General features: G+C 39.3%; 2 protein-coding genes across 2 annotated transcripts; both read right to left on the bottom strand.

The window, feature by feature from the left end:
* Positions 1-4,653: 4,653 nt before the first annotated feature.
* On the bottom strand, positions 4,654-5,812 carry LOC311251138 (uncharacterized protein). The gene is made up of 2 exons (XM_084343460.1): positions 5,561-5,812; positions 4,654-5,296 (listed from the first exon to the last, which is right to left on the bottom strand). Exons 1-2 carry the CDS (start codon positions 5,757-5,759, stop codon positions 4,728-4,730), a joined length of 768 nt encoding a protein of 255 aa, XP_084199586.1. The 5' UTR covers positions 5,760-5,812; the 3' UTR covers positions 4,654-4,727.
* A 616-nt stretch (positions 5,813-6,428) lies between these two features.
* Positions 6,429-11,272, bottom strand: LOC311251409 (homeobox protein HMX1-like). Its single transcript, XM_084343808.1, has 3 exons — positions 10,248-11,272; positions 9,586-9,759; positions 6,429-8,111 (listed from the first exon to the last, which is right to left on the bottom strand). The coding sequence occupies exons 1-3, from the start codon at positions 10,495-10,497 to the stop codon at positions 7,684-7,686; spliced, it is 852 nt and encodes a 283-aa protein (XP_084199934.1). The 5' UTR covers positions 10,498-11,272; the 3' UTR covers positions 6,429-7,683.
* Between the last annotated feature and the right edge of the window lie 2,272 nt (positions 11,273-13,544).

The raw sequence follows: 13,544 nt of genomic DNA, 5'->3' as shown, positions 1-13,544 counted from the left end.
CACACAGACCTGGACTAATACGCTTGTGAGGACATTTGTATTGATTTACGTAGATTCTCTGCAGACTTGCACTAATTATAACCATAACCCCGTCATTAATCTACAGAAGGTATCATTTTTACACTAACGGTATAATCTGTCATCCAAATGTAAACAAAAGTGTGATCCCACCGCTACAAAACAAAGAAATGAAAGACAAAAACTAAAAAAATCTGAATGATCAGTGTTTCGTTATTCATTATTAGTGTTTCATCATTAACGCTGGCGTAAAATAAGCTTATATTTTGAATTAAGGTCATATAAGAAAACACACAAAATGGTGATTTCCGGTCAACTTTATAATACACAAGTAATTATTCTTCGTCGAAAAAAATTACAGATTGGGCCTTTAACTCTTTAAAAACAAATGTTATGGACTATATCATTTTTTAGAGCTTTGGAAGTTTGTACATTTAAAGTCTACACACACACACACACACACACACACACACACACGTTTTAGGTAAATGTTAAAAAAATACAACTATTACACACACTTGGTGCTTGTATGCTTAACTTTTCAAACTGGAACATTTAGATCTTTTGTGTGTAAAATATTGTGCAAGTTTCTGCACTAATTGGAAATTTACATTCCCGATGTTATTGTGCAGCCTCATAAAACTAATGTTGTAGGTAAAAATTACATTTCCAGGCACATGTTTAACATTCTTTACCTAATCTGATTCGAACGACTTCGACTTCGCCGACAGCTTTTTTGTCCCCACAACATGATAAATATAAACTGCATATTCTCACAAATCTTCTACTTTCTATGAGCTTTAAGGGAAAAAAACTGTACACTGCATTATATTGTCACCATGTTTCTAAATACATGGTGAACTCATAACACATATTATTATTGTAATCACCAATCTGAATTGACAGTATACTGCTATATATTACTTCACTATATACACCATTATGTACTAATAGGCTAAGTTATAGATACATGTCCTCAATTATTTAGTGTAATTAATGCTGTTAATCTAAATGTTGTCCGAGTTGGATTATTGACATTTTTAGTGGACCTCTGTCAGTCTGTCTGACAAAAACACACTAATAAACCACTAACCAACTAACTGTGTAGAATTAAAGGCTTAGAGGGATCTGCAGTGTTTTACACTTGGTACAATGCCACTAAATACGTTAAAAATTAAAATAGTGCTGCTAATAATTATGGAAAAATATAGATATTTTTGCGATTCTGTGTGTTAAAAGGGAAAACTTCAGTTTAAAGTATTTATTATACTTTGATTTGTTAAAAGGAATGAGTTATTCCTTTATTTCCTTTCTTCCTTTTTGCATTTTAGACACAAACACGTTCCTAAAACTGTCTCTTAACTTGACAACTCATCCCCTTCATCGCCGTCCTTTGTGGGGAATAATGAGATACAGTACAACTCAACATGCACAGCAAAGGTAGACAGGAATTTAGTGGAGAAAACAACAGATTTGCAGGCAGACTAAGTGGTTGAGTGAACAGGTTAACAGTGACGGGGCCTTGAATGGCTGTGACAGGGAGAAAGCAGTGAGAGGCTCCAGCACTGAAGGGGGAAGTGACCCGGAAACGGTGTGTGTAAGTGCAGCTTGCTGGGCCCTTTAGGAAAAATCTCTCCAGAAGCACTGATGCAAGTCCACCTAAATACACATTTCTCTTATTTCTCTCGCTCTTTCTGAAGAGATGCATTACTCAGCGACACTCGTGCACACTCATGCACTCTAACGGCAAAGAAAAACAGTGTGTGTATGTGTGTGAGTGAGGGGGAGGGACCTCTGACTGTGTTTATCACCTACGGACGTGAAACAAAAACTTCCAGTGAGCAGATTTTCAGCACTTTAGTGAGGAGTTCTTTAAAATTTAAGAGCGTCTCGTGACTTAGTGACGTATGAACGATGAGTCACGATGCCACGGCTTTTCAGTATGCTGCTCTTGGTGTCTTTGACTCCGCTTTTAGCGACGAGTCTTGGCTCCGATTTGCTTTTGAGGTGTGAAAATGTACACCTCGCAACACAACGCTGATGAGATTGATTACAGCTGAGTACTCGGTGTGTAATCATGTAGCAGCTTTCTGTTTTTCTACGACAACAAAAGAAGATTTTCTCGAACTAATTTGTCACTTCTTTGCTTCAACAGTACAAAACACTTGTGAGAGGGGTCTCAAAGATTCTGATATTTAATTATAAAATACTTTTTGTCAACCTCACATTAAACTTAACATTTCCAAGCAGTTTCCAAACTTTTTCCTATAGTCTGACCTCTCTGACAAATTAAGTACATGCACAACTTTACAACTTTAGGAATACATTTGGACTTTTTTTCTTTTATGTGATGTTTTCATGACTTTTCCAGTACAATGCAAATGTTCAACTTGTGTTTTCTTTCTTTTTTAGCAATTTGTTGGGAACACTTAATAACCATCATTAAAAAATAGTAAATTTAAAGTTAATTAAACTCAAGTTGACAGTTGTTTGACTGTTAACAAACAATGAAATGCTTTATAAAACATTTATAATGCTTTTGTAAAAGTATATAAACATTAGTTCTAACTTTATAATGGCCTTCCAAATACAGTATAATGTTTTATATCACCTTTACAATAAATAATTGCTTAATAAAGTGAGGTAATTTTTGACTTAAGTTTAATTAATTATACATTTTACATTTATTAATGATGGTTATTATCAAGTGTCTGCAAATTGTTTTGTTTAAGTTTAATACCTTCATAAGAGCAGTAGCTCAGGGTGACTTGGGAACTTGTTGTGACTGTAACATAGTTTAAAATCTCCGCCATGTTTCCTTCTCCTCTTTCTTTAATGCACTAATAAATAACTAGCATTAGTCATTGGATGGTCTTAAGTTGAGCCAAACCCTAATATGTTGGCCTACACATTTTTTATGTCACGTTAGTGTAGGGGACTAGATGTTCTTATAGCATCACAAACATTAATCAAACTGATACAGTTCATTTACTACATTCTGTTAATAAACAAAGTCATAAGTTAACAAATCTGGTCGTTTTGGCAGTTTACTGTTTTTTTCCTTTTGTGTCACAATTTGAACCTCAAATTACCACAAAAAAACAACCTATGTTGTCTTTATAGTAGTTTATCTCAGATCAACCTATTTGTTTTTAGCAGAGATGGCGACAGTGTTAAGAAGTGATGATGAACATGGACGTCAAAGGTTTTTCTCCTTTTGAATACAGTGATTCTACAGGATCAATCCAAAATGTGTTTACTGGATGTGATTATATATTTTGCAGCATTTTAGTTTAGGTTAAATACAAGTTTTACAGTTGTATCAATATTAATAACAGTCTTCTGCAGTCTGATAAATAGTAATACCATTGAAAAAAAAAGCTTTCTTCAGCCCCTCTAAATCAGTCTGAACAAAGTTTTGCCAAATGGTTTCAACAGAGTGTGAGGATAAGGCCTTGGATAGCCTGGAGCCTTTCAAGAGACAAATGATCCCCAAACCCTTCAGTTTTCAAGTTTAAAAAAAAAAAGTTCTGGTTTGTTTTTTGGTGCAAACCAACAGTAAAGAATCAGAAAAGGGGCAGACTGTAAAGTTTCTGTACAACTTGTAAAAGTGAAAATGTAACACTGTGATGATGCTCAAGATTATCAAACTTTTTCTGTGTTCATATAAACAACTACAAATTAAAGAGGATAACTGAATGAAAAAATACAGGGAAGGGAAATATTGGTGTGAATGACTTTCTAAATTCAAACTCTGTAATAATAATAATAATAATAATAATAATAATAATAATAATAATAATAATAAATTATTATTATTAATAAGAATATTTTTGTATGTTCTTCTTCTGCTTATCTCGGTCCGTGTCCTGCCTACAGATCAGAGTTGTCACCATCATTGATCACCCCGTCTTTGCCTCTGAAGCGGAAACATGTAAAAACTCACTTTGTTATTGCCCATGATAAGAGTTTTCAAAACATTCTAAAATAACAATAATTTCCTTTTTAATTTAAGCTCCAAATGCTCAAAACTAATCAGATGTTGAAATTGGTTCCACCGTCTTCTGTCGGAGTACAAGTGGAGTCAAAAACACTTATAAAATTGCAAATATTACACTTTTTATTGCAAAATTCGTCATAGTTCATGATATACTTACTGTATTCACAGTCTGTCATATGAAAGGTCAAGTGGAAACAAGCGATTGGCCTAATAATAATAATAAAATAATAATAATAACAATAGCCTAATAATAAGGCAATATAAACTGCTCCACAGAAACTCATATAAAAAAAGACAAGAGTTACAAATAAACAAAAAAACACTCAGGAGATGAGAGAAAACAAATATTACTGCGGGGTTACATGTTGGTGCAGCATCCCTCCGAGAGAAAACATGAGCGTACATTCATTCAGATGACATGACTGCGCCAAATAAAACTGCAGAGGAACTTTAATGCATGCACATTGTTCTGACTATAAACTTTCTATTTAGTATCAGCACCAGAAAATAATAATAATAATAATAATAATAATAATAATAATAATAATAATAAGGACGAAAAGTGTCACATGCATGTATTGGATTAGTTGATATGTTGACATCAAAGTTGGGAGATTTTTTTTTTTATAAAGTAAAAAAATAAAAATAAAAAAACAGAACAGAGCCGACTGTGTCCACATCCCAAACAGAGGAGGAGAAAAACATATCGTCAGTCTGCGTCAAACAGGCCGAAATATTTGCCAGTGTTGGAGAAGTAGATGTAAGGCGCAGCGTTCGCGGTCGGGTACACGACAGGGAAAGGCATGGGTAACAAACATCCTCCCAGCAGGCTGCTGCTGTCTTTGTAAAAAGTCGGTAATTGCACGTTTTTTCCCGCCTCCGAGAGGTGCTCGGCGGCCAGCGGCCCCTCCATGTCCGTGGATAGCTGTCTCTTCAGCTTGTTGCGCCGGTTCTGGAACCAGATTTTCACCTGGGTCTCGGTGAGCTGCAGGGAGCTGGCGAGGCACGCTCTCTCCGAGCTGCTCAGATACCTCTTCATGTCAAAAGTGGCCTCCAGCTGGAATATCTGTCTCTTGGAGAAGATGGTGCGCGTTTTCTTCTTCACCATGGCTTTGTCAGTGTCCGCGGTGACCTGCTGCTGCTCCTGCTGCTGCTGCTGCTGCTGCTCGGACGCGTCCTCGGCGGTGTGCGCACTTGGCGCTCCGGGACAGGAGCCAGCGCTCAGCGGCGGCGTGTCCTCCCCGCGGTCCACACGGTGCGCGCTGGGCTTCGTTTGCGCTGTGAATGAAGCGACAAAACGTGCTTTGATGCAGCGGTAAAGGCACACTCACACTTGAAGAAGAAGCTGCACAATAACTGATGTTGCCTGATTTATAAATAAACCCAGTCCGCCTTCATTTTTATGAAAAACTATCAGTGTGTTGCTTTTGCGCATCATTCTACCTTTCAGCTGCTCTCTGAGCCTCAGCCTGTCTTTTCTTTATAAAATGTATAAACTTTCTTAATCTCTTGCTTCATCTGTATTATTAAATTCCCAGTTACCTGTCTCGTCCGATGCGCTGTCGCGCCTCCTCCGGACGTCCCACACCTCATCGCACCGCGCATGGAAATCCTTCTTCTGCTCCTTGGAGCCGGTCAGGTCTCCGCCGTCCCGCCGCTTCAGGTTGAGGATATTGTCGATGGTGAACGTCAAAGAAGCGCTCCGACTCGGGGCGTCCTCTTTGCTCATGTTCCCCGGCATTTCATCCGCTCCTCCGAGAATCCCGAAAACACCGGCGCGCCTCCGGACGCTCCGAGCACCATTGCTCCTCGGCCGCGACTATCAGTCGGCGCAGGAGGAGCCGGCGCGACGTCCTTCACCGACCCGGAAGACTGCGGTTTAGCAGCTTGTGATTGGTGAAGGTTGTGGGGCAGATGAGGGCGGGATGCAGATTTACGTCTGGCTGCCATATTGTAGCTTTAAACACTTTTTTTTTCTGTCATCGACATTCATGCCTTGCTTGAAAAACCGAGCTCCTTTGAACTCCCTTTAACTTTCAGCATCACTGTGGGGTTTGTTTCATATTCAGAGTGGGCCATGAGATGTCAAAGACTGATATATTGTTGGTTTTTGTGCCACATTCACATGACAGCTTGACAACTCTCTAACTACTGAGGGCATGAGAGTCACAGGACCTAAAGAGAAATGTTGCGTTCAGGGGCCGTGAGCTTAACAACGCCGACTTTCTCCAGCAGACTGATGTATCTGTTGTGACTGATCTGCTGTCAACTTGATCCTCTCTTTAATCCAACTTCAACACAACCTTAAAGCATACACAGGCTACATTTCTTACATGTGACAAAAGAGGAAACCACAACACAATCTGTGCGTACATTTTATTCACACGTGAACATTATCAGTGTACAAAAGTCTGTATTAAAATCCTCTTAAATAAAAAACTGTGTCCAAGAATATATAGCTAACAACGTGCTCACGGCTATCAAAAGATCAGACTTCACAAACACCAGCTGTCTTTTCTCATAAACGATCAAGTTTCTACGTTTCGTAGACAGGTCCGAGGATACTTTGCATAATATTCCCCAAGTGTACGGGGTCAGATCAGGGTCAAAAAAGATTCAGAGCTCATGATTTAATGTTGAGAGAGAATATCGACAAACCTCTTCATGAGATAGTCAAGTTAGAAATGAAGCAGAAAGTAGAAGTTCATTTAAAAGAGCAACATTTTGCCCTGATTTTGTCTGATAAGGGTCAAAATTCAAAGTTCACGTGTGACGTCTGGGAACTTTGAGTTTCATATTTCCCTGCTTTCCTCACAAACATCTTTCTTTGTGTTGATAGTTGATACCTTTTCTGCACATTTACATTCTTGAATGTCTCACACAGAGTTGACTTTTGATTCACAAGCTCAAAATCTGACCGTAGTTTTATTCTGTGGATGATCCAAACGATCTCTGTGCAAAATCATCACAAAATAGAGCTCTATTTAAAACCTGCATGACCTGGCGTGAAATGTCCCCCTGTGGGCAGCTTCCTTCACAGTCGCTGTATCTAGCACTGAATCTCAGAATGACTTGAACTGAAAATGAAAACACTGCTAACAGGGAGACACGGTCTCATTTAAAGGATTTTTTTTAAAGCAGCAAGGATCATGGTGGCTTCCTATAGATGAACGATCCACCTTTTACCTAAATCTGGCTGCATCTGTTGGAGTTGTTTCTAGAAAACGTCTTAAAGGGGCAAGATGTCGTTTTGGAGAACTCAGAATTTCAATATAACACAAACCAGAAATATTTATCTTTTTCCATAACTGAATAAACAAGCTGTTCTCAGAGGAAAATAAGGTCCCAACACTGTTTGAAGGTAGAAAGGTGGCAGGGTCCGCCACATATAAACAAAGTAAAACAGTATGAAATTGTGTTGTCCTTTCAGGTCAGTTTGTTGTCAGTTTATTCAGTCATGATAACAAAGAACGTTTGTTTATTTATTTAAAAAATCAGTCAACAGATATCTTTCTCTTCTGATTAAAATGTCTTCCCCAAAACTACATAGTGCTCCTTTAAGGAACCACACAAGATAACTCAACTTCTAATCTAAAATTATTATTTTTGCAGCATCTTTATGTGATTAATTGGTGTCAAAAGAGTCACAAGCTCTCTCCTTAAAGTCACACCAGTCCGGTCATCTGTTGTGTTAAGAACGACACCGGATGTGTGAAGTGTGAAGTCAATGGATAGCTGAGAGAATTGGAGAAGCCGACCACTGGAGGCGACACTTGAGGCAGGCTGGTCAGCGTCACAGGCGCGGCGACGTTCTCGCGATACAACACGGGAACTCTGATGACCCTCTGGGCGGCGTAGCTGACGGCGGCGCTGCTGGCCTCCATGTCGGCGGCGATCTGCCTCTTCCACTTGTTCCTGCGGTTCTGGAACCAGATCTTCACCTGGGTCTCGGTGAGCTGCAGCGAGGCGGCCAGCCCGGCGCGCTCCGTGCTGCTCAGGTAGCGCTTCAGGTCAAAGGTGGACTCGAGCTGGAAGACCTGACTCCGGCTGAACACGGTGCGGGTCTTTTTCTTCCTCGCCACTTTCACGTCCACTGAAAGGAGGAACAGTGCAGCTTTAATGGGGTGTTATGGATACATTTTCTTTCCTGTTAGGTTACTGTGATATATAGTGTGGCAAAGTTGACTCTGTAAAGTTTTTGCAAAGTCAGTTGAGAAATAGTTTATTTTTAAAATAAGCAGATGGAAACATCCGGGAATTATATACATGAAAAATCACCCAAAGATGGAAATTCAGACATTTTATACTTGCCTCCATGAGGATAAAAGGCGGGTGAAGTTTCGAAGTTTATAAAACATTTCTGGAGCTTCACAGCAAAATAGCGTTACAGCAGTCTCAAAAACAACCTAAGTAGATGGGGACTTGTTTTAAAATGTAAAACACAAACGGTAAAACATAAAATGGATCCAAACAGCTCATCTGGTGCAATTCAAGTCTCTAGAATTGGTTTGAAAATAAGTTATTTACACCCTTAGAACCAAAATCTTCACCATAGATGCTAAGCTAAAAGTGCTAGCGCACCCTGTCCGAAGCGGGTGCACAAGCAAAAAAAAAAAAACAGGTCCACATCTACTTCAGTTATTTAGGAGAATGCTGCAACACTGTTTTGCTGTGAAGCTCCAGAAACGTCACCTGACTTTCCGTTGACATGTGGGTGAGTAGTGACTGAATTTTCATTTTTGGGTGAACTGTTCCTTTAATGCAACAAGCACTATAACAAGGACTGACTGCATGCCCTGTAAACGGCATCGAGACATCACTGACGATTTATACATTTTTATCACTTTACGATTTATCATCATATTGGCAAACCCTGTAGCAACGAGGAGAAAAAACACAACTGTTACAAAACAGAATTTGTGCTGAGCTGTTGTTTTCATTTTAAGTTTCAGCAGCAGCAGCACATCATGTGGCTGCAGTAAAGTTGTGTGTAGCAGAAGGATGAACAGGTTTTAGGCTTCCTGTACAAAGCACAGTCTAGGTTTCCCTTTTTTGTTTAAAAGTTTATGACAAATTGTCTTTTTATGAGCCGAAACACAACATGGCACTTTACAGCCTCTGTGTAACAGGATGTGTCACTTAACTGTAGATACTGAATTTAAATGATATGGACTTATACTTCCGTAACTGATGGGGAACAAAAGAAATACATTAAAAGACTGATTTATTTATTTATTTATTATTTTTTCAGTTTAAACTCAGGCGGTGCCTGGTGAAGTTCTTCCCTCACTGGGCCCTGGAACTCTTTGCTACATCCCTGCAACTCAACGCAAAACTTGTTTGGACCTGTTTTGATGTCTTCCTCAAAAATAAAAAAAAACCCTCCAGTTCATCAGAATCAAACCAACCTGCATTTTACATTTTTGGATGTGACGACAAATCACGCCCGAGGAAACGTTTTAGGAGGGGGGCGCATGCGTGGTGCATGCCCTTTTTTGCAGGCCGCGGAGAAAAGCGCTGACAGTTTATTTTTTCTCATAAAGGTTATGATAGCACTTTGGTCTCACCTGTATCGCAGCTGTCCTCCCGGGAGAGGCAGGAGGAGCGCGCGTCCTCCTCCTCCCTGTCATCCGTCAAACTGTCGTCCCCCCTCTCCGCCTCCGGCTCCTCGGTCTCCTCCGCCCGCCCTGATGAAGTTGGGGAATCCCGCTCGCTCGTCGGCACGGGCTCCGAGTGCGGACCTGCGGGGAACGTGAACAAATAAATCCTGCGCACTGTTCAGGCTTTATTTTGAGAATATCTTTAACATTTTGCACCAAATTTGCGCATTCCCGCTCTCTGTCCTGCCCAAGATTACAAATACGCATCCGCTCCGGTCTATTTTAAGCATCAGACTGAAATAGTTGTTTGGATGCCAAGCACTGTTAGCTGGGCTGATAATTGGGATATTTTACGCACGAAAAAAAAGGACGATGACATGTGCTCCATGTCCACTTGTGGCCTATTAAAGAACGGGACTTTTACGCACGGATTGGGGAGATTTGTACTGTTTGAGCATGAAATCTGTAACTGCGATCTTACTGATTTGCACCCTAGGGATTATTGTTCTAACGATAATGAGGGCCGCTTTTAACCACGATCCATCTCTGTAAACCACTCCAGGCCGAATGTACAGACAATTAAAGCAGTCATTTATGAAACAAATACAAATACGGACAGATTGTCTCACTTCTCGAGGTGTTGTGCGCTTTGTTTGGCGATGTCCCGCTCCAGTTCAGCACTTCACCGCCGTCCACACGTTTTGTTCCCAGTCCGGGACAGACTGTCCGACTGTGGACGGTCATTTTAACACGCTGGTTCTCCACCTGCTCCTCCTCGGACGCCGCTCTGTATGTATTCCCCAGCAAATTCTCAATGTAAAAAGACGAAGCTCTCGACAGAGGTCCCAGCTTCGATCTCGGCGCTTTATCGTCAAGCATTTTGACTCCGTCAGTCCTCTCCCAGGCTGATTCTCACCTTTTTTTAAAAATTGTAATAAAATCCCAGATATTATAAAATCATTCCAGGGTATGTGTCTCGTTTCCAGCCAGGAGTGTCTCCTGCTCCGTGTGAACCATCCCGACGCAGCCCGTGAGCGCAGAGAGCTCAACTGTAAAAGGTCCAGACAGAAATCTCGTCTTGAGGAGACGATTACTCCCCAAAAAAAGGAAAAAAACCTCTAGACTGTCTCGTTCTTCAGAGCCTCTCTTGGAGGCTGTGTGATCGTCTGCCTTGAGGGAGCTAGATGTTGTATTTAGGTCAACTAGAGAGCAAAGCAGAGACACAGTGTTGTCCTCAGGGCTGGAGATGCAGAGAGCTTCATGGAGAAAGGCACAGTACCGCCTATTGGCTACAACTGTGCATGCACACTTTAGATTTATTATGCACACTGTATATGTTGACTCTGTTATTCTCTACATGTCATACGTCAAGACTAATAATCTGTTTTCCACCTAAAACTACACTTGCATACGCTATCTGTCTTAATACAAGCTTAATTATAATCACCATAATAAATGTTTTTCGGGTCGTCCAACTAGACGACTAGTAGTCAGACTACTTTGACTTTCCATTCTCGAAAGCACAGAAAAAGAAAACACGCCAATCCTTTATTTCTCCTGCTCAACTCATTAAAAACAAGCAAGAAAAGGCCTGAAATATATATTTTTTAAAAAGAACTGAAGCATGAAATTGAAAAAAAACCAAAACCAAAACATGTTTTGTACGACATATGCTATTATTATTTACAGTGGACTTATTATATATGAAATTAAAGGTCCAATTTGTAAGAATTCCAAACTCAAAACTGTTCAAAGAGAAAAATTTCTCTTTGATATTTATACTATAACAAAATGTTTTTTTTTAAAAAAGGTTGAGCCCTGATACAGCTGAACAGATAAAGCTGTTAATTTAAAAGTTGTTTCATTAGTTTTATTTTCATTTACCTTTTTAAAACGTTAAGGTCTATACATCTAATGTAGCCGTGGTCTAAGATCTGCAACTTGCTTTTTTTAAAAATAAAAAAAGCTAAAATAAATTAATTCATTTTTAAACATCCCCTGAAGACATGCTTTAAAGGTGCATTATGTAGTTTTTGGGAAGACATTTTAAGCAGAAAAGAAAGATCCCTATTCCTAAACAAACTAAAAAAAAAACTTTCTGTTTTCATGACTGAATAAACAAACTGACCTTAAAGGACAACACTATTTCATACCGTTTTACTTTGTTTATGTTTGGCGGACCCTGCCACCTTTCTAGCTTCAAACAGTGTTCTGGGACCTTATTTTCCTCTGAGAACAGCTTGTTCATTAAGTTATGGAAAAAATATATATTTCTGAGTTTGTATTATTACCTCATTAATATTGTAATGAGCTTGAATTTCTTTTCCAAAAACTACAAAGTGCCTCTTTAAAGGTCCAATTCGTAATTAAACTAAATTGTACCTTTTAAGAAATATAAAAATATTGATTAATAGTTTGTGTCTGATATGGTTTTTCCCTTTAATTACAGTTTTTTAAATGACATCTATTCCTTTTTGCTCATTAAAAAACCCATAATGTAGGATATAAATGTGCAAATAATAACAACAAGTCACAAGATGTCTCCTCCTTCACTAGAGAGCCCATTCTCAGTGTTTGTGACCTGGAGGCTTTAAGTTTAGATATCACACTTGTCTAAGCTGCATATGCATATGAGTCACTACTGGCTCCAAACCAGTTGTGATGTCACAAATTTGGCTCGTGCAAACACATCCAAAAGGTGAAAAGGGAGAAACTTTTCTTCTCTAACAGATGGATAACAGCCTGCTAGTGCTGAACAAGTGAAGTAACAAAAATAGAAATAATTTTACGGTGAAAGGGGGACTTTCAAAACTAAAGTTAATTTCATACCTTGAACAAACATGTTATTATGTCTAAAAAATGAGTTCACAAAATAAAAACAGTTGCAACACCATCTTGCTCGTGTATGGGAACATGTTATTCCTCCCTCCGGCCGGCTCAAAGGACCAATCAGTGCAGTGTAGCCCCAACACAGGCCTCAAAACACTGTCTCACTTTCAAACTGATTAACAGGCTGAGACAGAGGCATTTCACCAGGGTTAAGAAATCTCTCTAAAGCCTAATATGAACACTCAAGTCTCGCTTATCCACCAAGAATAAATGTATTCCTTTTTCTTGGAAAGAGCCCCCGCGACCCTGAATGTCCGTAGATGGAGTGACAGTGCGTTGCAGCTTAACATGAGTTAATTAATGCTGAAGGTGGAAAATGTTTAGTCAGCGTCGAAAGCTGTGAATAGGGGAGTAAACCACCACTGTGTTTGGAGTGATAATAGGATTTAAACACTATGAAAAGCTTACTTTCATGTGTAAGTAGCTCTGAACAAATGCTCAGACATTCCAGGCTGAAGGTTTTCAGGCTACTTTATTGAATCTAACTCTTTTTCTACATCACTTTTGTAAAGAAAACAGGAACTGTGAGAAATGTTGAAGAGTCCTAAAGGAGGAAACTGAGCAGAGTCTGTCTGCGGATGAAGTTCCTGCACAGCTGACCAGGCGTCAGCGAGGAGAGGCAGAGAACAACAAACCGCTTGTTTTCTCAGAGGAATTACTCACAATTGTTCTCTTTGTGCCACTAAATTGACTTTATTAAAGCCTCTTTGCCCGTAATAGCCTATCAACCTAATACTCTGGATTGTGGTTGGGGTGTAACACCTCCGTGGACATTATTATATAAATCTTTCATATAAAATACCAAATGAGAAGGTGACATACAAATTGAGACATGTAAAACACTATGTATATTTATCAGTCTTACACTGTGTAGTCTACATTATACACGCAATACGTTCAGTAGTTCTAATATTGTAATACAGGAGAAGGTTATATGTAGAATAATATTGAGGAAATTTTAAGTGGCTTAAACTATTAATTTTATAGTAATCTGAGGTTTGTTCTCACTGTTATGAGTCTTTTTTAAAGTTGAAAGA

This window comes from Pagrus pagrus, assembly GCF_965226575.1.
Source record: "Pagrus pagrus genome assembly, chromosome: 22".
Taxonomy (NCBI): domain Eukaryota; kingdom Metazoa; phylum Chordata; class Actinopteri; order Spariformes; family Sparidae; genus Pagrus; species Pagrus pagrus.
The sequence above is the reverse complement of the archived record's forward strand: the minus strand, read 5'-3'. Positions and strand labels throughout refer to the sequence as shown.

Excerpts from the sequence above, each read along its gene's own strand:
- LOC311251138 (XM_084343460.1), bottom strand. The coding sequence starts at position 5,759 with ATGCCGGGGAACATGAGCAAAGAGGACGCCCCGAGTCGGAGCGCTTCT. Across the intron at positions 5,297-5,560 it reads CAGCGCATCGGACGAGACAG|CGCAAACGAAGCCCAGCGCG; the intron begins GTAACTGGGAAT and ends CTTCATTCACAG.
- LOC311251409 (XM_084343808.1), bottom strand. The coding sequence starts at position 10,497 with ATGCTTGACGATAAAGCGCCGAGATCGAAGCTGGGACCTCTGTCGAGA. Across the intron at positions 9,760-10,247 it reads AGCGCACAACACCTCGAGAA|GTCCGCACTCGGAGCCCGTG; the intron begins GTGAGACAATCT and ends CGTTCCCCGCAG. Across the intron at positions 8,112-9,585 it reads GGAGGACAGCTGCGATACAG|TGGACGTGAAAGTGGCGAGG; the intron begins GTGAGACCAAAG and ends TCCTCCTTTCAG.